General features: G+C 41.0%; 1 protein-coding gene across 1 annotated transcript in view; it reads right to left on the minus strand.

The window, feature by feature from the left end:
• The window catches only part of MINPP1 (multiple inositol-polyphosphate phosphatase 1), a 1,197,381-nt gene that overhangs the window by 545,673 nt on the left and 626,534 nt on the right, over positions 1–25,174 (minus strand). Inside the window, exon 3 of the mRNA XM_044056308.1 lies at positions 23,692–23,792. Coding sequence (XP_043912243.1) covers positions 23,692–23,792 — 101 coding nt within the window. The remainder of the gene's footprint in view (positions 1–23,691; positions 23,793–25,174) is intronic.

Below are 25,174 nucleotides of genomic sequence, written 5' to 3' on the forward strand. Positions count from 1 at the left end.
TGGAGATGAACCTGCATGGAAGAGTTCAGCAAGAAAATCAAGGACTAGTTGGATGGAAGCGTGAAAGGATCTATGTCCTTTCCTTGTGCCCAATATGAAAAGCGTTTCCACTTACTCAAATAAATCTTTCGAGTGGAAGATTTATGGGAAGCTATCAAAATATCTCTAACAGAGTGAGATAATTGAGGAAGCCTGGCTACGGTTGGAAGTGGAGGAACCAAGCAGTGAGGTTCAGGAGGGAGGGAGCGATGAAGCTGCCCCGACTGATGGATCAAAAGATCTGGAACTAGGTCCAGATTCCACGGTCGCCCCAAAAGAAAACGATGTAGAAAGGGGAACCACACTTGTCGAGGCCAGTAAGGAGCAATGAGGATCAATGAGGCCTTCTGAGCGATAGCTTTCTGTATTACTTGAGAGATCAGTGGGAAAGGAGGAAATGCATACAGAAGTCCCCGGGGCCAAACTTGCACTAGCGCGGCCCTGCTGGGTTGGCCTGGTAAAGGGAATAGAGTGAAGTATTCTCTGCACTTGCTGTTTTGGGGAGTAGCAAAAAGATCGCAGCAAGGCTGACCCCACTTGAGAAAAATCTCTCACTACAGAGTCTTTCAGAGACCACTCGTGAGGCATGAGAATAGCTCTGCTCAACTTGTCCGCAATGTGATTGGACTTCCGGGATGTGCTATCAGAAAACGCTGAGAAGAAATCGCCCATTGCCACAGTCTGAGTGCTTCTCGACACAGGGGTATGATCTGGTTCCGCCTTGTTTGTTGATGTACCACACTACAGACATATTGTCTGTCTGGATTGCAATCGCTCCCAAGGGAAGAGAGTCTTGAAGGGCTTGCAACGCTAAAAGCACTGCTCTCATCTCCAGAACATTTATGTGCAAGTGGCATTCGCTTGGTTGCCATGTGCCCTGGACTGTCCTGCCCTGATAATGCCCCCACCCGATCAGGGAGGCATCCGTTGTCAGAGTAGCAACCGGAGGAGGTGGAACAAATGGTCTCCCCAACAGGAGCTGGGGAAGACATCCACCACATGAGATGCTTTTGCACGCTAATGGATCATAATGGTGTGAGACATTGGAAGTTCCTGGTATGACCATTGAGAAAAGAGCATCCACTGAAGGATCCGCATGTGGTATCTGGCCAATGGGAGGAGAGGTATGGCGCTGCCATAATTCCCAACACCTTTAGAACTAACCTGGCTTTGGCTCTGTTGTTGTTGAGAAGAAGTGACACCAATTTTGAATGTCTGATATCCTTTGGTTCGTTAGTGTTGCAGACATGTTTACAGTATCTAAATTTGCCTATGTAGGTAATAGTACGACAAGGCGACAAAACAGACTTTTCGCAATTTATTGAGATACCCAGTTTTGACAGACGAAAAGTGTAATCTCTGGCCATCAGAAGGAGATGCTTGGTGGGAGCTGTGAGGAGCCAGTCGTCCAAATATGGAAACACCTGGAATCCTTGTCGCCTCAGGTGAGAAGCTACCACTGCCATGCATTTGGTAAACACCCGGGGCAGAGACCAAAGGGCAGGGCCCTGAATTGAAAATGACTGGTTCCCAGCCTGAAGCGGAGGAATCTTCTGGAGCGCCTGTTCATTTTATGTGATAGTACTGAAGGTCTATAGAGCACATCCAGTTTCCTTTTCCCAATAGGGGAAGAATGGATTGCAGCGTGACCATCCGAAATCTTGTTTTCTTGACCGATCTGTTCAAGATACTGAGATCCAAAATTGGTCTCCAGTCCCTGTTTTCTTTGGAACTAAAAAGAACCTTGAGTAGATTCCGGATCCTAGTTGGTCTGCTGGCACTGGCTGAATAGCTCTTTTGCAAGCAGTTTTGAAATTTCCAAAGCTGCTATATCCCTTTGAGCGGTGGAACATCTGGAAGGGATTTTTTTGACTGACTTGGAAAACGAAGAAAGGGAATAGAATAACCTTCGAAATGATGGACTGTACCCATTTGTCTTGTGTCAAGGATAGCCAGGCTTCTGGGTACAGTGACAATCTTCCCCGACTGCCTCCGAAGATGGGCAGTCGGGCAACACCTCAGGGATGCTGAAAGGGCTTATCGGAGGCTTCTCGATTGCCCTGGTTCTGGACCCCTCTGCCTCTAGGGCGACGCTACCATTGTTGTTCCCCCTCTGCCTCTGGCAAGTCCCTTGAGATTGTTTACGGAACCACATCTTTCCTTCTGGCCTTTAGGGTAAGGCCTAGAAGGAGTGGAAAACGGACTGACGGCAGAAAGGGTCTTGCCATCCGCCTCGCACCTAGTCAGGGTTTCTTTCACTTGTGGACCAAAAGAGATGATCCATCAAAAGGGGAGTTCGTGAAAGACGCCTTGAAAGGTTCCAAAATTGCATAGCCGCATCCAGGCGTGAAGGCTACCCCTGTTCCTGCTCTGCTCGCTCCATCGGCCGCATAAGAGAGGAGGCGCATGGAGGAGTTGGAAATAGAATTAGGATAGCCAGCTGCGTGTTCATTTTCTTGAAACCCGCAGCTGTAGGGTCCTCAGCATTTCACTCGCTTTGATCAAGTCCCTTTGAAGACGAGTAAATGGCACAGGTAATTCAGCTAGTAAATGTCGCTGAGGAGAACATCCGCTTCCCCTATCCATGGACCTAGATTCCTTGTTAGGTGGATGGACAGGCACTGAAGGATCAGCCAGTTCCTTCTTTGTGGCGGCAGCTACCACCATAGCATCCACAGAGACTCCTTTTGATAAAAATTCCTTGTCTGATGGAGCTGTGATGAATTTGGAGGGTCTCCTGGGAGTGGGGTCCACTGAATCAGGAGCCGCCCATGCCTTTTAGCAACCACCTGCATGAGGGAACACACAGGAGGTGGAAGGACGAGAGCCAAACGCCTCAAGATACACAGATAAGGGTTGAGGGCTGGCCAATTTCCCTCTGTTTAAGGATCTCCAGAATGTCTGCAAATGAGACATCTTCAGAAGGGGAACGGGGAACCCTCAGAATCATCCAGATCTGTGTCGGACGTGATAGACTCAGGTGAGTCAATGTGCTTCCTCTAGCACTTCCTCTTCCGAGGGGCTCTTCTGCCAAATCAGGAGAGGCCTCGGAAGAGGATGAAATCCCAAAGGGAGCTCCTGAGGAGTTGGCTCTCTGCGGTCCGGGATGAGGGAGTGAGTCGACTTACCCTGAGGCAGCATAGAGGGAGGGGCTGACGGAGCCGACTGTGGAGTAGAGCCAGGCTCTAACACACTCCGCATGACCTCGAAGCACCCCTGTCAGGCAGAGCCAGAGGTCCCCACTCCGAGGAGCTAAGGACCCCTCGGCACCGACAGTGATGGCTCGAGGCCGATGTCGGAGCCGAACTCACCAGCGCCAAGCACCGAGAGGAGAGGGGGTCGGACAAGGGTCCGATGCCACTCACCCAAGTCCGCCGAGATTCCTCCATGGAAGACAATTGTCTCCGAGCTCAAGAGAGGAGGAAGGAGTTGATGGACGGGACAGGCACCGACTGATGAGTCGGGCTCTGAGGCATCTGGGCTAGTGCCTCAGACTTGAGTAGTCGACTCACCACCCTCTGGAGGTCATGATCAGACAACCTCGATGACCTTCAGACAGCAGGGGGGATCCTGGAGCCGAAGGAACGGAGCCAAGAGAAGGTGACCTAGACCTCTTTCTGGTTGTCGGCTCAAGATCTTGTCGGAGCCGACATGGCTCGATAACCTCGGCTCGCCCGGCCGAGCCGGAAGCCACAGAAACTGTGGACTGAGTCTTATCGGCTCCAGCCGGAGCCGATAAAGGCAAGGTTGAACAACCTGAGGTCGAGGGCTTCCTGTTGAGACAGACAGGGAATCCTCAGGCTTCAACAAGCCTCTCAATATGAGCTTGTTTTTTCTTTCCTGCAGGACCCTGGGGCTGAAGCCATGGCAGACAGCACAGGAGTCCTGCAGGTGTCAGAGACATTTTCTGACAGCACGCATCACACTTCTTGAACTGAGACCTTTTTAGACATAGCCTAACTGGTGAACACAAACACACACTCAAACACACCAGTTATACTCTGTCAGAATAACAAACTTTAGTAAAAAATACTAAAAAATAAAGTACATAAAACAGTAGTACACTACACAAACACTCCCTAGGGAAGGGAAGGCCTAAGGCCCAAGGGAAGAACTAACAGTTCTTTTAACAAGAAACGGGAAAAATTTAGGTTCGGGGATAAAGTTCAATGAACTACACTAATTTAAGAATAATTAAACTAAAAAAGGGGGAAAAAGAGTAACTTTTTATAGAAAAAGCTAAAACTTACCAGGAACCGGTAGAATAACCAACCTCGAAGCTGTAGCGGCAAATGAGATCTGAGGTAACTCTCGCCTAGCATTGTGGGATATAAGGGGAGCCTCGAGCCGGTGGAACCAACTCTCGAGCTTTAGAGAACCCATCCAGCAAGAATGAAGGCGAGATAGACAACTTAACATCATGGCATCAATGGGATCAGGCAACATCCCAGGTTGTCTTTTAAACAACTTAAAAACATGACCTAGCAAACCCACTTGGACCCCTCTTTAACCACAGCCTGATAACTGGCTATGTTCTGACAGAATGGAGGACAGCAACAGTAACCCCTCTGCACAAAGGGGACCATCAACCGATCCTGGGAATTATAGATCCATAAACTTGACTAGCCTCACCTGCAAGGCCATGGAAAGAATCATTATGGACCTTATTAACAAGGACATAGGTGATCTCCAAACTCTGGACCCAACTTAGTTCGAATCCGTTAAAGGTAGATCATGTCTGTTAAACACTGTTGACTTATTTGAGAAAGGCAACAAGGCCCTGGATGAGGGAAAGGCAGTACATACAAATAACACCTATCTTGACCTAGCAAAGTCATTTGACACAATCCCCCCACTCAGGTATTATAGAGAAACTCTCCCAGTTGGGAATTAACTCTTATATTACTAGATGGATAGCCAACTGGCTCACCGATAGTACACATACTGTCAAAGTGGGTGACTTCGCCTCTAGCAAAAGACCAGTCACCAGTGGCATGCCACAGGGTTCTGTGCTAGGACCCTTACTATTTGGAATTTATTTCTAAGAAGTCCAGGCAAACCTGGACAGCCTGTCCCTGACCAAGTTCACTGATGACTGCAAATTGGGAGCATGTCTGTGTGACCTGCTTGCTCTGAATGGCTGCATTTTATTTTGAATTGAAGCTCTTCATTTAAGGTTTGATCACTTCTATTTTGTAATTTATTCTAGTATTACATTTGTTTTGTTTTAAGTTTTCTATTCTGTTGGAGTTTTAAGAGTTTTTGGCTAGGGTCAAGTTAAAAAGTTAGCTAAGAATTCCTTTGCAAACAGTGAATAATATCAGTTAATTAGTGGGGGGTGCTGAGAAACAGCATTGCTCTTTTAGTCAGAAATATCTGTTTAGCTGAAGTGTTTGTTTGGCCTGCTTGCTTTGAATATTGCTGATCTCTGGTTGCATTTTTCCCTCCCACTTGCCCAATTCTTGTTGTGTTCTTAAATTTGGTGGCTTTTTAGCTGCAAACCCCTAGTATAAATCTTATTTTGGACACTCCTCCCAGTCCCATCTCATCAGCCCATTCTACTGAGTAAAGAAAGATCATTTGGGAAGGCCCACCCTCTTAGTTCCTCAACCTTGAATTATCTTGTTTCCTCCCTTCCCACTTAACCTAAAAAAGTTGCACTTTATTAATCTGCTTTTACCGTATTTGTGTTTCTTCCTACTTTATTACTTTATTTTGCTTTTGCTGCCCGTTCTTAAAATTCAGTTCAATTGCATTTATTCTGCTGCATTTATTACTACTTGTTAGTAGCCTGATTAAATTGTAACTCCTAAGCCTTTTGGTTTAAGCACTTGGGCTTTGGGCCAGTTGTTCTACATTAGGAACATTTGTGGTCTACACTCTTGTGGCAGGAGAGATAGCCTATATCCTTCTAAGTTGGGAATTGCTAGTTGAAGGCTTAGTGTGTCTGTTACTCTAAAAGTGTCTTAGTTCTGGTTTAAGCACTTGGGCTTCAGGCTAGTTATTTTACATTAAGAGGGGTTGTGGTCTGCACTCTTGTGGGAGGACAGGGTAGATTCTGCCCTTCTGAGCTGGGAACTCCTGGTTGAAGGCTTATCGTGCCTGCTTATTTGAACTGTTTCTTTCTGAAACTGGTGCACTTTGCTTGCTGTAGCATAGACTAGATTCAAACCTGCTGAATCTAGCTCTCTTTGTATAGCTTGAGCACTAAACCAGGCCATCTTTTGTTGGAGAGAGTTTCCCTGCACCCTAGTGGTAAGAGTGTGCAGTTAAAACTAGTCTGACTGAAGGTTACTGGAACAGGGCTCAGTTTAGAACTTTTTTATTGGTTAATTGGTTAATTGGTTTAAATCAGTTTGGTACTATTATATTTAAGTGTGTATCTGTTCTCCTGTGTTAAATCAACCTAAACAGAGTTTAAATATCTGTAGCATAGTCTGATTGCAGGTTTTGCTTTATCCATATTTGTTTGCGCAATTCCTGTTTTTCCTGCTACACCATCTTGTGTTGGCTGGGGCCTGCCTGCACTTAGTGGGAGTAAGTGAACTGCTTGGAACTGGCCTGGCATAGGGTGTTTAGCTACGAGCTCAGGGACAAGGGTTGATTGGTCAGTTCCACTATTTCTTTTTTACTTTCATTTTTGTGGTATTTAAACCACACTTTTGCATGAGACTGTGCTTGTTTGCACATCATGCACCACTGCTGTGCTCTTTTAACCCTTTGCAAGGTATCCCAGCTGCATTTTCCCCTTACCAGCACTCCTGTGTAAGTGAGGCCCTCCCTTGCAGCTACTGTATTGATTTTTATCCAGCCCTACTCATACCTACAGGTACTCTCCTCAGATACTGCCCACTCTATTATCCCTGACCTTTCTTCCACAGATTCTGACAACCATGAATGGACAATTTCATATGGTGTCTCCTGCTAGTCTGGTTGATATGGGCATCCTGAGACAGTCTAGCAAACACCTTATGTACACAGACAGCTCTCTACTACTACCACCTAGGAACCCAATAAGTGAGAGATGCAATTACATTAAGAAACTAGAATCCTTGCTGTCTCAATCACAAGCCAATACATCTGGCACTGAGAAGGTTGTCTGCGCAAAGACTACAAACACCACACCTTTAACACCACCCACACCTGTACAACACACTCCTACATATGTGGAGGTTCTCAACAAAAACATACCTAAACAAAAGAGACCTCCTCAGTAAAAACATACACACACATCACAACCCACAGCACCAAGCACTACACATAGTACACATGCCTGTGTCCCACAGCCTCTAAGGCACAGCCACAAATCCAACATAAGAGTCATAGGAGACTCTTATGAGACACACAGATGTGCCCCTCACCAGGTTAGACAAGGAGAAAGTCATGGTAAGTTGCTCGTTAGGTGCTAGAATCCACCATATCACACACACACACTCAAGTCTCTTAACAACAGGTACTGTTATGATTCTGTCATAGTCCGCGTTGGTGTGAATAACTTGAGATGTACCTCTCTGGACTATATGAAGAGAGACATGATTGAGCTCGCTGCCTGTGTCCCAGACAGGTATGTCCTAGCCTTAATCAGCATCTTATCGTCACCCAGATTGATGCCTCAATACAAACAGAAAATGACTGACTTTAAAAATTGGCTTAGTTTCTGTTGTCATTCCAAGGGGATCCAATACCTCACAGCCTGGGAGGACATGACCGACAGACCACAATGCTTTCCCAAAGATGGCCTTCATCTGTCTCCTCTGGGCTTCAGGCAAAGGCTTTTGCCTCCCCCATACTGCCTTTTTTATGCAAAGTCATGAGCACAAAATTACCAATGAGAAAATTTCTTCTAAATGAAATTTAAAGGTCATGCTGCTAAGTACTAGGAGTCTTAGCAGGAAACTGAATTCATTGCAAGCATTCCTCACCCTAGAAAATGCTGACCTTTGTGCAGTCACTGAAACCTGGTTCAAAGCTGCAGAGAGCATCCCAGCCTTACTAGGTTATTCATCCTACCATACTTTCAGACCACAAACAGAGGGCTACAAAGTCAAAGGAGGTGGAGTTTTAATATTTACAAAGATAAACACACCTCCAGGCTGGTCAAAAAACATGACGCACAGGAGACACTCCAAGTGCAGTTAACTGTTGACAAAACACCTATTCATATCATAGCTAGCTATAGACCCTCAACCATGACTCAGGACGCCCACTCCACCTATCTGGACTTACTTGAATCCATTAAGATTCAACCCTCTACCCTGATCCTTTGAGATTTTAATTACCCAACAACATGAATGCCCAGAGATGCCTCGACTTCATCAATGCCAGTGCATTAGATCATCTGGTTGACACCTCCCACAAGGGGTTAAAATATCCTGGACCTGGTACTAACCAACACGAGTGGCCACTGTAGCACCCCTACAGTGTCATCCACCTTGGTAAGATCCAACCATAAATCGATCACTTTCAAAGTCACCATCTCCCCTGACCCCCCCTCCCCCCCCCTGTCAGGGTCAAACAAAAAAACTTTTTCAAAGCTGACTACAATCTCCTGAGAATAGGTATAAGCAGCTTCACAGCCACTGTCCCTTCAGCTGGAACTAGCATTAATGTCCAAGCCTACACCAAAAAACTATATGAGCACTTACATAGCTGCATGGGTTCAGCAATACCTGACAGGACAAAATCATCTTCTTCAAGGAAGAGTATACCTATCTGGTGGACAGCAGCAATAAATAAACTCTTTAATAAAATGAAACAGATTGCTTTCCAGGACCAAGGAGGAGTAGTTGCCAAGTTAGAAGCAATTTCTCCTTTGTCTGAGCAAGCAAGTAAGGTCACTGGTGAAATCTTCTAAGGCTAACTTTGAGTCCAAATTGGCCACATCCACTAAGGACAATCACAATGCCTTCTTCACATCTGTCCAATATCTTAAAGGTAACACCCAAATCTGTTCTGAAATGGTGGTCAAAAACATCACATACACAAACGCCGTAGGTATAGCCAACCTACTGGCAGATAGGTTCAGTGAAAACTTCACCCCCCCTGTTCCCTCCATCAGTAAACCCGGACATCCTCAGCACCTGCCTCCATCCCCTCATCACCAGGAAGCAGGTCTTTAATGCACTCTCAAAGGAAAAAAAATACAGCCTCCATGGGACATGACAGCATCCCTGGCTGCATTCTATATGAACTCAGGCATGAGCTTTCATCATGTCACCCTATTCAGCCAAAGACTGAGCACCGGCTTCATCCCAGCTGAAGGGAGGACAGCCACTGTCATCCCTCTAAATAAAGGTGGGGCCTCCACTGACCCAGGCAGTTATATGGCCATCAGCCTAACTAGCCTGATCTGCAAGGCCATGGAATGCATCATGGACCTTAAAAACAAGGACATTGGCAACTTCCAAACGCTTGACCCTACACAGTGTGGTTTTATCAAAGGGAGATCATGCCTGTTAAACTTGGTCAATTTCTTTGAAACAATCACCAAAGCCATGGACAAGGGGGATACGGTGCACACCACCTACCTTGGCCTAGCCAAAGCCTTTGACACTATTCCCCACTAGGGCATAATAGATAAACTCTCCCAGCTAGGCATCAACCCTTATGTTACCAGATGGGTAGCTAACTGCCTCACTGATAGAACCCACTAAGTCAAAACAGGGGAAGCCACCTCTAGTAGCAGACCTGTAATGAGCAGCGTACCCCAAGGATCGGTGCCTTGGGGCATCTACTGTTTGGGATACACTTTTCTGAGGTGCAAGCCAAAACCAGTAGTCTGTGGCTGACCATGTTTGCAGATGACTACAAGCTGGGTGCTGTCTTAACTTCCCCTAGTGATGTGAACATCCTCCAGGAGGGCCTTACCCAAACTAATGACGGGTGCCAGAAGCATGACCTCAAACTGAATGCCAAGAAATGCATCAATATCCCCTTTGGGGAATATGACACCCCCACTAATTATCACATTAATGACATTGTACTAAGCATGCAATCAGTTGTGAGGGACGTGGGCACCCAGGTTTATAGCAACCTGACTTTTGACCATCATGTTGTCTCCATTATACGGAAGGCATTTTACATGGCCCACCTCATATGTAAGGGTATTTCATCCAGGAACAAGGAGGTCATAACATCCCTGTACTCCTCCCTTATCAGACCCATTATCTAGTACAATGCCCCCTTCAGCATGTGCCTTGCCAAGCACATGCAGCAGCTGGAGAGACCACAGAGGTACCTGACCAGGAAAATCCAGGGTCTCAAACACCTATCCTATACAGATAGGCTAAAAGCCCCGTCCCTCTACTCACTCTCATACAGACTGCTCAGAGTTGACCTGTGTCTGGCATACAAGGCCATCTCAGACCAAGGCTTGATGGAGTTGCTGCATATCCATAAGTCAAACTCTACTTGTGCAACACACACGCAAGGCCTCAACCTGGTCTGTGACATTAATAGAACTTGTAGGCAGGACAGATTTGTGTCCCAAAGACTCCTCCATCTGTGGAATAGACTCCCACTCCATGTCAAGCGGAGTACCTCACTAGCCTTCTTTAAGTGGACCCTGGATGACTGGATGGAAAACAGAAAATACACCCTTGGGAGCCCACCTGTGTCCCTGCTGGACAGGTGACACAGGTACTGACTTTGTGGGAACATGGGTGAAATTCTTGGCTAGGCTTATAAAGGCCTCCAGACCAATAGCCTAATATTGTCCTATGAACCTATGAGTCACCCAAAAATGTTAATATACTGCAGACAGGGTTAACAGAGACAAATGATAGGTGCCAAAGCCATGGATTAAAGCTAAATGTAAAAAATACATTATTATTCCCTTTGGGAAAGCTGACATCCCTGTTAATTACATTATAGACAGCAACCCACTATGTGTAGACCCTGTGGTACATGATCTGAGTACTCAGGTAGATAGTAATCTGATCTTTGACCACCACATATCCACAGTAGTAAGGAAATCCTTCTATGTGGCATATCTTAGAAGTAAAGGCATTGGATCTAGATGGAAGTATGTTATAATTCCATTATACTCAGCCCTCATCAGACCAGTAATCGAGTATAATGCTCCTTTTTGCATGTACCTCACCAGTCACTTGTAACAGTTGAAGAGACCACAGAGGTTTTTCACCAAGTAATTACAGGGTACACAAAACGTGTTTTATGTGGAAAGACTGAAAGCTCTGTCATTGTATTCTGTCTCCTACATATTGCAAAGGGGTGACCCGGCCCTGATGGAAATGCTACACATTTGTAAATCAAACTGCAGGTGGGTCACTTGCTCCAGGGATCTTAACTTAATCTCCGAGATAAACAGGTCATGCTGGAGAGATAGCTACACCTCCTAGAGACTGCCACGTCTCTGGAACACGCTTCCAGCTCATGTGAAACAGAGCCCCTCATGCAAACTAGATCAATGGATAGGTGACTGCAAATTCACTCCTGGGGTGGTACCCATGTCCCTCCTGTACAGAGCAAGTCAGTATCAACTACAATAGGCCCTTACCTCTGCGAACATCACTAACCTAACCACTAACAATTGGGGCAACGTGGGATAAATATGGCTAGGTTTGTAAGGACTTTAGAACCATTAGTCTAATAACCTTCTATAAGCCTATGGTCCTATGTTCATCTAACTCTTCTTACTTTCTATCAGTATTTGATTTTGCATTTTTTTTTACACTGTAATTTCTGTAAAAGTGTATGTTTCTTCTGGAGTTTTGTTACAGCATTTTTGCATTGTGTACATTGGTTGAGACAAGTCAGTGAGCTGGGGAAAGAAGTTTAACATCAAAGACTTTAATTCTAACTGCAATATCTAAAACTGTGAATGCAACACAAACCATCTGAGCCCGGGTAACACCAATTAATCACAGTGGTTAGATTTCTCACACTTGAACACTGAACTACAGATGCTACTTTGAAACAAAAAATTAACTCCTCTACATTTTCAAGCCTGTCATTCAAACATTTTTTAAAATGCTGTAACAGAGATGATTACTAACGAAAATCAAAAGAAGCAAAGTAATTAAAAATTCGGATCGATGCTGACAGTGAAAAACAGGCACTCACAGCACTATTGTAAAATGATGAGAGAGAGAACACCCATGCAGATGATCCCTTCATCATAAGGATTTCTTTCTGTCCCTCTAACATGACATCGGGAAGGTGAAGGCATTGACTGTAAAACAAAATCATGCTAGCCATTGCAGCTTCCTTCAACTCATTCTGGGGTCTAACAAATTAGAAAATAACAGTAATCATTTACTTTGATACAGAGGCATTAGCAATGCAGAAAATATCAAAATTTGCTGAAAAACATTTTTTTTTTCATTTTTTGTGTGTAGTTCTCCTTTAAAATACAAGAGCCCTGGGTTATTTCTTACTTAAAATAAAAGGAATGCATGTCTAAGCTTCTAAGGATCCTCATGGATCAATGGCCTAGAAAGTACCTATGAACCTATAAGGCAAAAGGCATCATAACTAAAAAAGAAAGGTTTATAAAGAGAGAGAGAACAAAAAACACCTTTCATATCTAGTTAACCTTCAGAGTCCTTGCAATAAAACATGATAAACAGCAAAATATATGGACCTGTACAAACTCAGAATGTGAAGGTATGACTTCTTAGAAGTCATGTCCCTTCTCAAAACAGGCATTGAGCCCTGCCTCATAAGTACAAGCCTTTGGAACAGCCATCCAAATTTCTTACAGAAGTATGCCAGAACAAATCGAGTAAACAATATTCTGAAACCACAAATGTTTTAGCCAAGTAAAACTGTAGATCAAGCAGTCATCCTTGCAAGAAAAACAAAGTATAGCTCACAAAGAACATTGTACCACAAAGGAAACCATGCAATACATGTGAGCTCACAAAGAACACAGCACCACAAAGAAGACAATCTAATATACATGAAGTACAGTTTTGTACCAGAAATCATTTGATAAACTCCAGATCTAGTACAGGAACATAGGACTCAACTAGTCCAGAATAACAAGAGAAAAGTGTTTAAAAAGTAATGCACCTTCCGGTAAACCTCAAGTAATCCATGACAGGAAAAAGTGGTATACAATTAGGAAAATCAAAGACTTGCTATGAGGAGAATACTGAAATGCTGTTAACAATGAAAACATAATATCCTGCTAGGTTAACTCACTGTAGACAGAACATGTAGATGACTCCAGTGATGTCACAGAATCTTCAGCACACTACATAACATAAATGTCAATAAGTCAAACTCCACAACCACTTTAGTGGAAGCACCACCAACTCAAATCCACTGTTCTTAAATGACTTTTGCCACCATATTTAGTAGTAGAGGTAACAGAAGCTTACAGATCTATCTTGCCATGTGCCAGGGCAGACCTAGGTACTGGATGATGGCTTGCAGACAGGCAGTGCATGAGGCACTCACAAAGGGTGCTGACACCACAGGAACAAGAATAAAATTTAACATAAAATTTTATTCTTGTTCCTGTGGTGTCATCTCGCTTTGTGGTTTCCTAGTTTAGTACTGTTTCATTTGGCACTCACAAAGGGTACATGCCACAATACGAATATTTATTTGTAATGCAGCATACATTCCTACATATGTGTCACTTGCATTTGTAAACTATGTAGATCAGAGTGTGTGTTGTGACTTTAAGAAGCATTTCAAAGTGAGGGCACGTGCGTATAAATAGAGAGCACGCTCAGGCAGCAGTGCCATTTTGAGTGAACAGCCAGAGTGTTAACATGTATGAGTGCAGTAGTCAGTCTGTTTATAAGTTTATTTAAGTTTAAGTTGCTAAGCCTCAATCCTGATGTGTTTGCATGTAATAAAGCTGCTTGAATTGAACCCACAACCATTTGTCTGTTTTATCCTGACCAGACGAGCGAGATGGTGTCAGAAGTGAGATGCCTGAATGACATGGTACCAGACGTGGCATGTCTGAATGACATGGTGTTAAACGCGGCATGCCTGAACGACATGGTACCAGAACTGGCATGTCTGAAAAACATGGTGTTAGAAGTGGCATGCCTGAACAACATGGTGTTGGAACCAGGATCTCTGAGCAACAAGAAGCCAGAAAGAAAACAGAAGTCGAGCCATGAGGTGCACAGTTAGAAATGGAGGTATAAAGAGGAATGACTCATTCCAACCTGCTCAAACAATTAAAAAAAGGTCAGAAATGAATTTCTGGTTATTAAAACTCACATAAATGATTTATTTCATAAAGAAAGCGATACGAAGCATTCAAAAAGCACATAATGCATTATCGATTAAACGAAATGTTCAAAACCACGATATTTGATAAAATTATTCAAAATACTTATGAGAGCATTCAGAACTACTTCTGATTTGCATAACCAGCATGTTAAAAGTAAAACAAGGAAAGTATAACGAGCATGACAGTAGTCAGACGAGCATAATGAGTATAATAAAAGGGCAAAATGAGAATGGAAAAGCAAAGAAACTGGATTTTTTTAGTAAACTACCACGTTTTTTGATATGAGCTACTATTTTGCATTGACTAAAGCTATTCAAAGTATAACTAGAGTTGTTCAAAGTATCTCAGAGTGTGCACAGTATGTGCACAGTATGTGCAGTGTATGCTGTATTGCAGTACAATTATTTCAAAGAGTTTACTGTGTGCAAAGTACAGTTATTTCACAAAGTGCTGTCAGAATACAGTCATTATGAGAAGTTTCTTGTGCTGTGTACAGTTCATTTGCAAAGTGCAGTCATCCTAAGTGCTTTTTACACTGTATAGAGTTATTTCGCAAAGTACAGTCATTTTGAGAAGTTTCTTGTGCTGTGTACAGTTCAGTTTCAAAGTGCATTCATTTCAGTGTTTCTTACACTGATGAGTGGTTTCACAAAGCAAAGTGAGTTCAAAGTGTTCTTGTGCTACAGAGACTTATTTCACAAAGTGCAGTTATTTCAAAAAGTCTATTGTACTGTTGAGCATAATTACAAGTTTGTGGCATAAACTTCTGACATATATGTGTATATGTTCATACATAATTCCAAGGGTATTTATTACTGTGTGTTGGCATAGCAGAGGCATTTTGCAGACCCAGTCCACTTGTGTCTGATCATAATATTGCAGAGAATTGGAGTGTATTTAAGCAGGAATACGATAGTTTCATACAAGCAGCTTTTTCTGATAAAGCTGCGCATACAAGGGCATTTATTCTGCATAATCTTGCAAGGTGAAATGCCATTGAAGGAGAGTGTTCATTTGTGTATTCAACAGCAGTATATGAAGTAGAAGGGGAAAACTGTCATATTGTTGTATAAAGTGAATCAAGGGAGGACCCCGAGTGCTTTTTTTCAGGCTATCCATGTGCTATATTAGTAAATGATTTATTAGCTGGAGGAAATGGTAAAGCAGAGCATGACAGAAACCTCAGGAAAGTTCTGGAAAGAGCACGTGAAGTGAATCTGAAGCTCAATCCTCTGAAATGTTAATTCAGGACACCAGAAGTTACTTATGTCGGTCATTTATTTACCAGTTAGGCTTACAACCAGATCCTACCAAACAAAACGTTCATTCTTGAGATGCCAGCTCCAGACAAAGTCCAGGCCTTACAGTGTTTTTTTGATATGGTTAACTATTTGGGCAAGTTTATATCAGACTTCAGTGAATTATCAGTGCCTTTAAGAGAGCTGACACACAAAAATATTACCTGGTCATGACTGGAACACCACCAGAAAGCAAATGATGACCTGAAACAGAAAATTGCCAGTCCACCAACATTAAGATACTATAATGTCCACAAACCAGTAATTCTTTTCTGTGATGCTTCAAAGTGCGGTGTTGGTGCAGTTATTCTTCAAGAGGGCAGACCAACAGCCTATGCATCTGGAAATCTTACCCAAACTGAGATGCAGTATGCTCAGATTGAGAAGGTACTTTTGGCAATTGTGTTTGCATGTTCGAAGTTCCATGATTATATTTATGGCCGAGCTATCCACACTGAGACTTATCATCAACCTCTGGTCACTAGTTTAAAGAAGCCTATGCATACTGCTCCAGCAAGGCTACACAGAATGATGCTCAGAATACAAAAGTAGAACTTCAAAATGGTATTTACAAAAGGCAAACTTCTTTATCTGACTGATACCTTATCCAGCTCACCCAGAAATACCACAGAAAAGCTTAATGCAGAGAATTTTGACTTTGATGTCATGGAAGTGCATAATTTTTCTACCACAAGACTTGATGAGCTAAGAGATCATACAAAGACTGAACTAATTTTGCAAAAGCTCAACCACTTAATCAATATTGGATGACCACCAAAGCAATCTTATGTACCAACAGAAGTGCAACCTTATTTTCCTTGCAGAGACGAGATGTTGATGGAAGATGGTATCATTTCCAAAGGTCCTAAAGTTGTTGTTCCTACTTCTTTACAACATGCTTACATCCAGATTTAGCATCATGGCCAATCAGGTTTCGAAGCTACCAAAAGAAGGGCGAGAGGACTAGTATTTTGGCCTTTTCTGTCAAAAGATATTGATAAAGTACTTTTACCTTGTTCAACATGCAATAATACTAAACCGCACTTGCAAAAAGAGCCACTTCAGCTACACCAGATTCCTGAACTACCTTGGTCAACAGTAGCCACTGACATATTCGAATAAAATAGTCAACATTACTTAGTGTTGGTAGACTCTTATTCAATTGGTTCGAGATTGATCTGCTACCTACCTAATGTCCGGTATTGTCATTACTAAGTTAAAACATCATTTCTCAGTCCATGGTAGTCCACACAAAGTTATTTCTGACAACGGTGCCCAGTTTACCAGTCAGCTATTTCAGAAATTTGCAAAAGAGTGGGACTTTACCCATATTACCAGTAGTCCTGAGTACCCACAGTGAAAACAGTCCAGCTGAACGTGCAGTACAAAGTGCAAAGCAATTACTACAGAGGTCAGTGTGTGACAACACCGGTGTTTTCTTGAATTTGCTTAATCTCAGAAATATACCACATGACAGTTTACTCGGCTCACCTGCTTCTATCTAGGTAAGCCAGAGCACCCTTGCCTATCAATTTTAGTTTGTTGGTGCCCAACGCTAAAAACACCAGAGTAATCAAAGCCCAACTATTCAAAAAGCGTTCATTCCAGAAGTCCAACTATGATAAAACGAGCAGATTTCTTCATCCACTGAAAGAAGGAGAGATAGTGAGGATCCGGTGAAAGGTTTTGATAAAATTGGTCAAGTGAGAGGTGTATTTGCCGAGCAGAGATCTTACTTGGTAGAATCTGAAGGTATAGAACACAGAAGAAATCGCAGGCATCTTCTTCCGGTGTCTGAATCAATATCGCAGCATCGCACTTGTGATAAAGACTCTAGATCTTAGAGCAATCCAGACGATGTTCCTATTGAAGGATGTGTCACCTGTTTTATCCTGACTGGACGAGCAACAAACTACATAGTGCTAAAAAGCCTCACTGCTGTAGCTGTGGAGAACTGCATGTAATGGCCTTCATGTACCAACTTCACATTGTATTGCACTGTGGTGTGTACTTGGTTGCATATCTAAACTGATGACAAAGAATTAAACCATGGCCACAAACCACTGCAGTAAAGCTCTCACCTATTACTATTTCTAATATGATCACTAGCTTAGTCTCAATAAATACTATACTCAATAAACTGCTTAATTTGATTTGGTTCTTTTAATTAACCCCACTGCATAAGTATTAATGAGAGGTCCATATCATTTAATTGAAAGCTCAATTCAGTGAATCCCAGTTAATTTCATACAAAACCTTCTTCACAAGAGAAATATCTTAAAAAAATGTTTTTTTGCAGTGCGGCAAGTCCCCAAGCACCCCCATGTGGTAGGCTTTGTCCCCCACACCCCCCTTACACACACACACACACACACACACACACACACACATATATATATATATATATATATATATATATATATATATATATTAACACTTCACAATGCCGAAATCCTGAAAGATCGAATTTCATATGGCCGAGACCACATGATCGAACTTTCGGAATCCCGACATTGTGAACGGAGATCTACATAGAGCGAAGAATGGGAGATCTCACTGTAGTGCAATCTCAGAGTTGGAATATTTAAGTAGCAGGGGTGTGGGGGTGCAGGGAGGCTTGCCCCACTGCAGAAATATTTAAATTGTTTTTTTTTTTTTTTGGATTTGTTTCGGAATTTCGATATTCCAAAACATCGATCATATGGTCTCGATCACATGAAATTCGATGTTTCGGAATGTCGAGATTCTGAAGTGAAGATATATATATATATATATATATATATATAACTCCAAGGTCACACAATTTAAGAGAAAAAAAAAAAGAAACACAAACCGTGAATCAGTGATTGACAGCAAATATATACACCTACAGATCTGGGGTTACAACATGATGTTGACCATTTGAATCCACACATACTCTGCTAGACTCACTTCCCTAATAACTTCTGTGATAAGAAATAACATCATCGTATACTTTCAATACACTTCTCGATGAAATTACTTTTCAACCACATGAAATGACACAGACCATTACTGATGGCATACTGTTAATAAAATCCTAAGTCCTGCTAAGATAAACATTCTCTGTAAGATTGCACAATACACACTGATAAAACACAAGAAGTATTATTTTTTTGTTTTGTTTTTTTGTGAGGGGGTGCTGATTTTATTATATGAATGTATCCCATAAGTAAGAGTACATACTGCTGCACTGTTCACAAGTTTATTACTTGTGTGTTTATAGACAAGTAAAACTTATATCAGCAAAGTGACAGAAAAGGTTTCAAGTAATTCACATCAAGGGACACAACCAATTAATGCCAAAGGCAAGCTGCAGCTTTCATAAAGAATGCGTACAAAGTGATGTCAAAAATAAAACAACTTCTACAATGAATGAAGGTGCAGGTACTTCACCCGAGATATGCTGTACTATGGAGTTAAAGCAACAACTCTGAAGCCTGTGTTACTGGTAACATGTAATCCCCAATATTATTCAGTTATTACAAATGGTTTGTAAATACGTACACAGAAACAAAATAAAAGCCAGCTCAGGAAAAAAGGCAAAAACTTTAATATCATTTCACCTGTGTTCCAATACAAATCATTAGTGATCAATACTCTAATATGTGATTATTTACACATAATTCTAATGTTTTGTAATTATAATTTGATGCTGGAGAATCTCTTGAGATTTTTGCTTTTCCTAAGACAATCCATCTTTATATAAATAGCAAGGGTATATAAAGAAAGGACCCCTATGTCAGGGGTGAAGGAGAAAAAGCATTTAAGTAATTTTCTGGTTTCAAATGCTGATTTTTGGGGTGAAGGATGTCACTGAAATGATTGCACTTATAAATGCTGATCATTTAAGAGTCATGTTTTTGTCATGTAGCTCTTCTTCATGTTATACACACCTATATATACTCCCCCTACTAAACTTCACATATGGTGATGGCTGTTCATTGGGTCACTATAGGAGTCAGTGGCAACTCAAGACGTGAATATAAGGATACCCTAAATAACTATTTGAATAATATAATTAACCAGTTGTTTACTTTCCTTTCTGCTATGTTATCTGTAACTTCTAATCCTGTAGGAACACTATTAATACACAATAACACTTGAAATTTAAAATTGTACCACTTCTGAAGTTACTTATTTGGCTAGATGATGTTTTGTGTGTGTGTGTGTGTGTGTGTGTGTGTGTGTGTGTGTGTGTGTGTGTGTATATGTGTGTGTGTATGTGTGTGTGTGTGTAAACCCAGGATCATTAAACTCCTCTGATAACAAAAGGTGATGTAAATCCAATCTTTGACATAGTGTGATAGCACACACAACTTTAAGATTCCGGAAATGTAATCTATTAGTAGATGTAAGTAACACAGTAGAAGAGAGAACAAAAGAGATTTTATGTATACAGTGCAAACAAATACCTAATTGTGAATGAGAACACTTCTGTAAAATGATTAGCAAAGAACAGGTGTTTAACACACTAAACACTCAATTACTGTTTGCCATAATTCGCTATTTTATGTACATATTGGATTGTAAAGGATATACATCTGATGAAATCATACTCATAAAAAACATACGTGCCTGTGTTTATTTCATTAACAACGTTGCTATTTTTCCTCGAGCCAGATCTTTTAGTTCCTATAAGCCAATAAGCTCTGAGCTATTGCTGAATATGTCTATTTTCTTGCGCAGACATATGGAGACAAATTTTCCTACTGTAAGCCAAGTCAGTTGGATCCTCGTTTGAGTTTTCCAGAAGAGTCTCCTATCCAAGAATGTTATCTGTGTGCTTTACTGAGTACCCTGTAAATCTGCCTCCATGAACTGTAAACAGAGTTAGACTGTAGGAAGCTTCACTATAGTGGGAAACACAAGCCATCAGACAATGAGGAACAATAAAGCAAGACAGGTTTGGCTGCTAACTGGTAATGTGTGTATTGTTACAAGTGCTATTATAATTGTTTTTTTTTTTCTGTATTAGCAAACTACAACGGAACACAGAAAATTCAGTAGAATCCAAGTTTTACCAAGTATAAAATGTGCTGTGTACAGAAGAATGAAAAATGTATCCAATATAGTGTGTTTACAAAGAAAAAAAATGCATATGTACAACAGTGTGTGTGTTTGTGTGTGCACACATGAATATAAAGAGGTGACCGTGTGTTTATGTTTATACAGAATAAGTCACATGTCATGTAAATCATTGTTTTAAAGGAGGAAGTGGCAGATTATAACAAGAGGTTCTGACCTTATGAAAGATGTTGTAAGACAAAAGCACTTATCCGAATTTTTATTTTTTAAAGATTAAAGCAATTATTTCCAGCGTTCTGGAACCAGTTTTAATGGATGATTCTTTGTCTGACAGCTCTACAAGAATAAATTTAAATGTTCATTCATCGAGCTGTCCACCTGTGGCAGGAGGATGTTACTGCCATTACAGGCTGATCATGCCTTACAGCAATTGCCTCTTCCCATATTCTTCTCCAATCTGCAATCTCTTATCTACAAGAGACGTAACTTCTGTCTTTGACCACTGAGACAACTCTCCTCTGCTTACCCACAGCATTATTCTCTCTCAAGGAAAGAAGTGCATTACTTTCAAGTTGACAAGAATATCCATTATCAAGGGCTACCTGAAGCTCACTTTTCTACAGATCAGTACCTGGAAATCACTTCACTGTAAATTTTTGACATACATGCAAAACACATGGTACACTGTCTTTTGCAGCTTAAATGGTCCCCAATCAGGTCCATTTATCCAGGTATTAAATACTAACAACAAAACTGAATTGAAAAAAAATTATAAGTACTTGTAAGCAAAATTATACCTCTCAGGAAAGTGAATTTAAGCTCAGAAGTCCTTAGCTTGTTTTTTTTTATAATGTGTGACACATTGTGCTACACATAATGTTGACACACATGTAGATGATAGCTCAAACTGGCCCCTTTATGTCTATTTGTGTATTAACGTAAAATGACTTTACCTTTCTTTCTTTTAGAAACAGTGTGCTATACTTAATGGTAGTTCACACTGGTGCTTTAGTCCCTATAAAGCACCTTTATATTATTCCATGTATTAATACAAAAGGACCTCCTCTTTCTTTGTCCTTTAGATGCATTCATGTGAACCATTAACCATTTAGGATTTATTTACTCTTATTTGTCTTCAGCTTCTCTGCTAAAATGGTCAGTCTCTATTTCCTTAGACTACTTTTATAAATCATACCACCTGACACTGATTATTAGAAACTAAAAAGTGGGCTATGGTATATCCATCTATTCTAGATCCTGAATGAAGACTGAATGACAGTTTGAGAATTACATGATGGCTATCCCCTACTTGGTGATGTGAACTGAGCAGATACTTTAAAGGATCAGTACAAGAGCTCAGGCAACCCTAAAAAAATATATGCACTGACCTTACATGATTCAGAGGATGCTAAACATGGGCAAAAAATGTAAAGCAAGACTGTACTATTAATAAAGTTCTACATTTATTTTATTTATTTATTTATTTATTTTACTTATGTATTTATTTGTTGACTAGGACAGAGCACTGATCTCCATGGACCTTTTCCAGACTCAGCCTGGGAGTGCTGCCTGGTTAAGTGACTTGCTCAGAATCACATAGTTAGACAATGGAAGCTGAGCATTGCTTAGCTTGTTTATTCTGTAATCCAATGAATAAGCACTAGGCAACAAGAAGGGACCGATCAAAACTGTTAAAATTATACAGTAAGGCATGACAGTAACTGCTACACTGCAGTGATATTACTCCTGGTGGGGGGAAGGGAGACCTCAGGCACAAAAGGTATGGCATTTCAATCACAAAGGTATGTCATAAAATTATGCAACAAGCAATGCAAGCATTGCAATACAAACTCTTCCTGACTCATAGCTATACTATCCAGGGTTCTTTTCTAATTTTGAGTTACCATTTCTGCGAATGTTGCTTGCTCCAGTGTAGCTTTTCTCAAGGTGAACTGTTTTTTCTCCTGCTTACCAAACACATGCTGGTTGAAAAGCTTCTCTAAACTGTATGTGTACAAAACATTTGCCCTTAAAGTCAAATTCAAGATTGCAAGGCGTGCACAAGGACAAATTAACCTGCTTGCTTACCAAACAATTAAATGTAAAAAAAAATGTGTGCTGCAATATTGTTTCTGACGGCTCATTCCAACAACAATGCTGTCTTTTCTAGGCTTCTTCTTCAGAGTCACATTACTGCATATCATACAATGACAGGTTATTAACATTCAAAAACGTGCATGCTGACTGGTCAGCCCAACCATCCTGCCTGTTACAAATCAAGCATATACAAACAGAAAAATGTGTGGTCGCCCAAACATTCTTCTATTAATACATGCTATGGCTTTACAGTTTTCTGGAGCTAAGAGGTCAAGATATACATACAGACAGAAGAGAAAATACAAGGAAAATCAGGTACATTAAACATAAACAAAACTAAAGAAATGTACCTGATTTTCCTTGTATTTCTGACCTGTCTTTCTCGTACCTGTGAAATGTCCAGATTTTGAACTTAAAAATAAATAAATAAATAAATAAAATGAAGCAAAGGAGATCTTCCTTTCCCTGTCGCTCCCTTTCCAAAGCACTGATGTACTACGTAAGCATGTGAATGTAAGTCTCATTCACATGCGCAGTGCATCAAGAAAGAAGCAGGACACGGAAAGAAAGTGGAAGAACACCACAGCACTGTTAAACAAAGACCTTGTTTAAGAAAATATAACAGTAGTAACCAACTCCTGAGTGTGATATATTGAAGATTTACCCACAGTTGCTTTTGTTTAATCACTCAGGCTTTGCCCTTATGATTAAACCACACCAACTGTCATTAAATCTTCAATACACCACACCCAGTCATTGGTTACTGCTATAATACTACTGCACTTCTGAGACTCAGCAACCAGTCACAGCTAGGTATTTTGCCTTGCCACTATATAACAAAATTTACCACACCCCTAGCTAGCCCTTATAATAAAGATCATCCTAGCGCAAAGTGTTTAGTTTCAGTTCAGTAAAAAAGAGCTCAGTCCTTCAGTGTTTATTTACTTAGAAGCCAAGTCAGTTTAAAACCTGCTCCATTTTTATATTTACCTCGCCATCTTCCACATCAAACAAACTGCACCAGGGAGAATTGGGAATATCTTTAATAGACAGTTCATAGGAGCATGTAAAGAAGGCAACTTGCACCAAATCTGTGAAAAAGAAAAACAAATGATATGCTGGTTAGTGTCACTACTTCCATACTGAGAGGCAGGTAAGCTTATTGGAAAACTACTCTCCTTGTAAGGCAACCCAGATGAATAAAAGTGAGCAAAACTGTACATTACTGAAAAAAGTGCTTAACATCATGTAGATCAAACAAAAATATTTTGTGGGTCAAAAAAAAAAAAAACAATGTCACATTTAAACACTTGTAACATGGATGACGGGTTTTACATTTCCAGTGTTCAGCCAAGCCCTGTATACTCAAAATACAGTTCCTACCTTACATTTACAATATGCAGACAGCATATTTTAGAGAAACAAAAGCAAACAAAGAGCAGATGCTTTCAACTACATCCAAACATAATCAACTCTTCAGTTATTAGTATATCCGGTACTTTTTAAGAAACTTCCTAATTCCATAAAACTGAAAATCTCTCAAGTGAGCATTGTTACTGTCTGCAATTCATAACCAAAAAAAAAAAAACTCATCTACACTGCAGATAGGAAAGCATTAAATTTTGCTAAAATCTGGATGTAAATCCTTGAAGTGGATGGAAGACTGGAGGTGCAGCAGCTTTGACCTCCTGGACTTGCTAGTGACATTGCTCAGGTGGTATGAACTGATGACTTAACTAAATCTGAGGCCTGTACATAAGACAGAACTCCCCACTCTTGGACACAGTTTGAAGGCTGACAAGCCACAGAAGCATATCAAACACAGGGAGCTGTTATTTATGAGCAGTAATCCTTCCACAATGATATTAAATGGTGATCCATCTGCATATACTAATGGTAGTTGGGTCAGTGTTAAAGATAGTACAGTACTTCCTTGATGAGCAGTAATGTATGTGTAAACGTGTACATGTCATGCTATTGCTAAAATACAAGCTAAATCAAAAATTATAATTCATACACACCATGTTTAAATAGATATCATGTCTTACAACAATAAAAGTTATGTACTTCCTTTAACGTTCGATCCATGTTGTCTCATTTTTGTCCGGATCAACCTTTAGGTTGTCGGTTCCATTTTTATAAAGCTGTAGATCCAGTGCTCTGACTCCCTTACCAATAATTCTCTCCATTCCTCTAAAGCACCCAGATATTATCTATATTTTATAACTAAAGCATTTAGGTGCTAGGGGACATGCCAATATGTTTAGTATGGTATAGCTAAGGAAATTACATAGACAGGGTCTCAGATGAGATTTATCTGGTCACCAGAAGCTGTCAGTGGCAATATTAGAAGGGGGAAGAAGGGAGGGAGGGTTGTTAAACCTGATAAAAAGAGATAACATGGATATGTTATTATGTTAAGTACATAACTTTTGTATCTGGTGTTGTCTATTTCCATATGATTCAAACTTTA

The sequence above is a fragment of the Protopterus annectens genome, chromosome 14.part0 (assembly GCF_019279795.1).
Source record: "Protopterus annectens isolate FY-2018-M chromosome 14.part0, PAN1.0, whole genome shotgun sequence".
Classification (NCBI taxonomy): Eukaryota; Metazoa; Chordata; order Ceratodontiformes; family Protopteridae; genus Protopterus; species Protopterus annectens.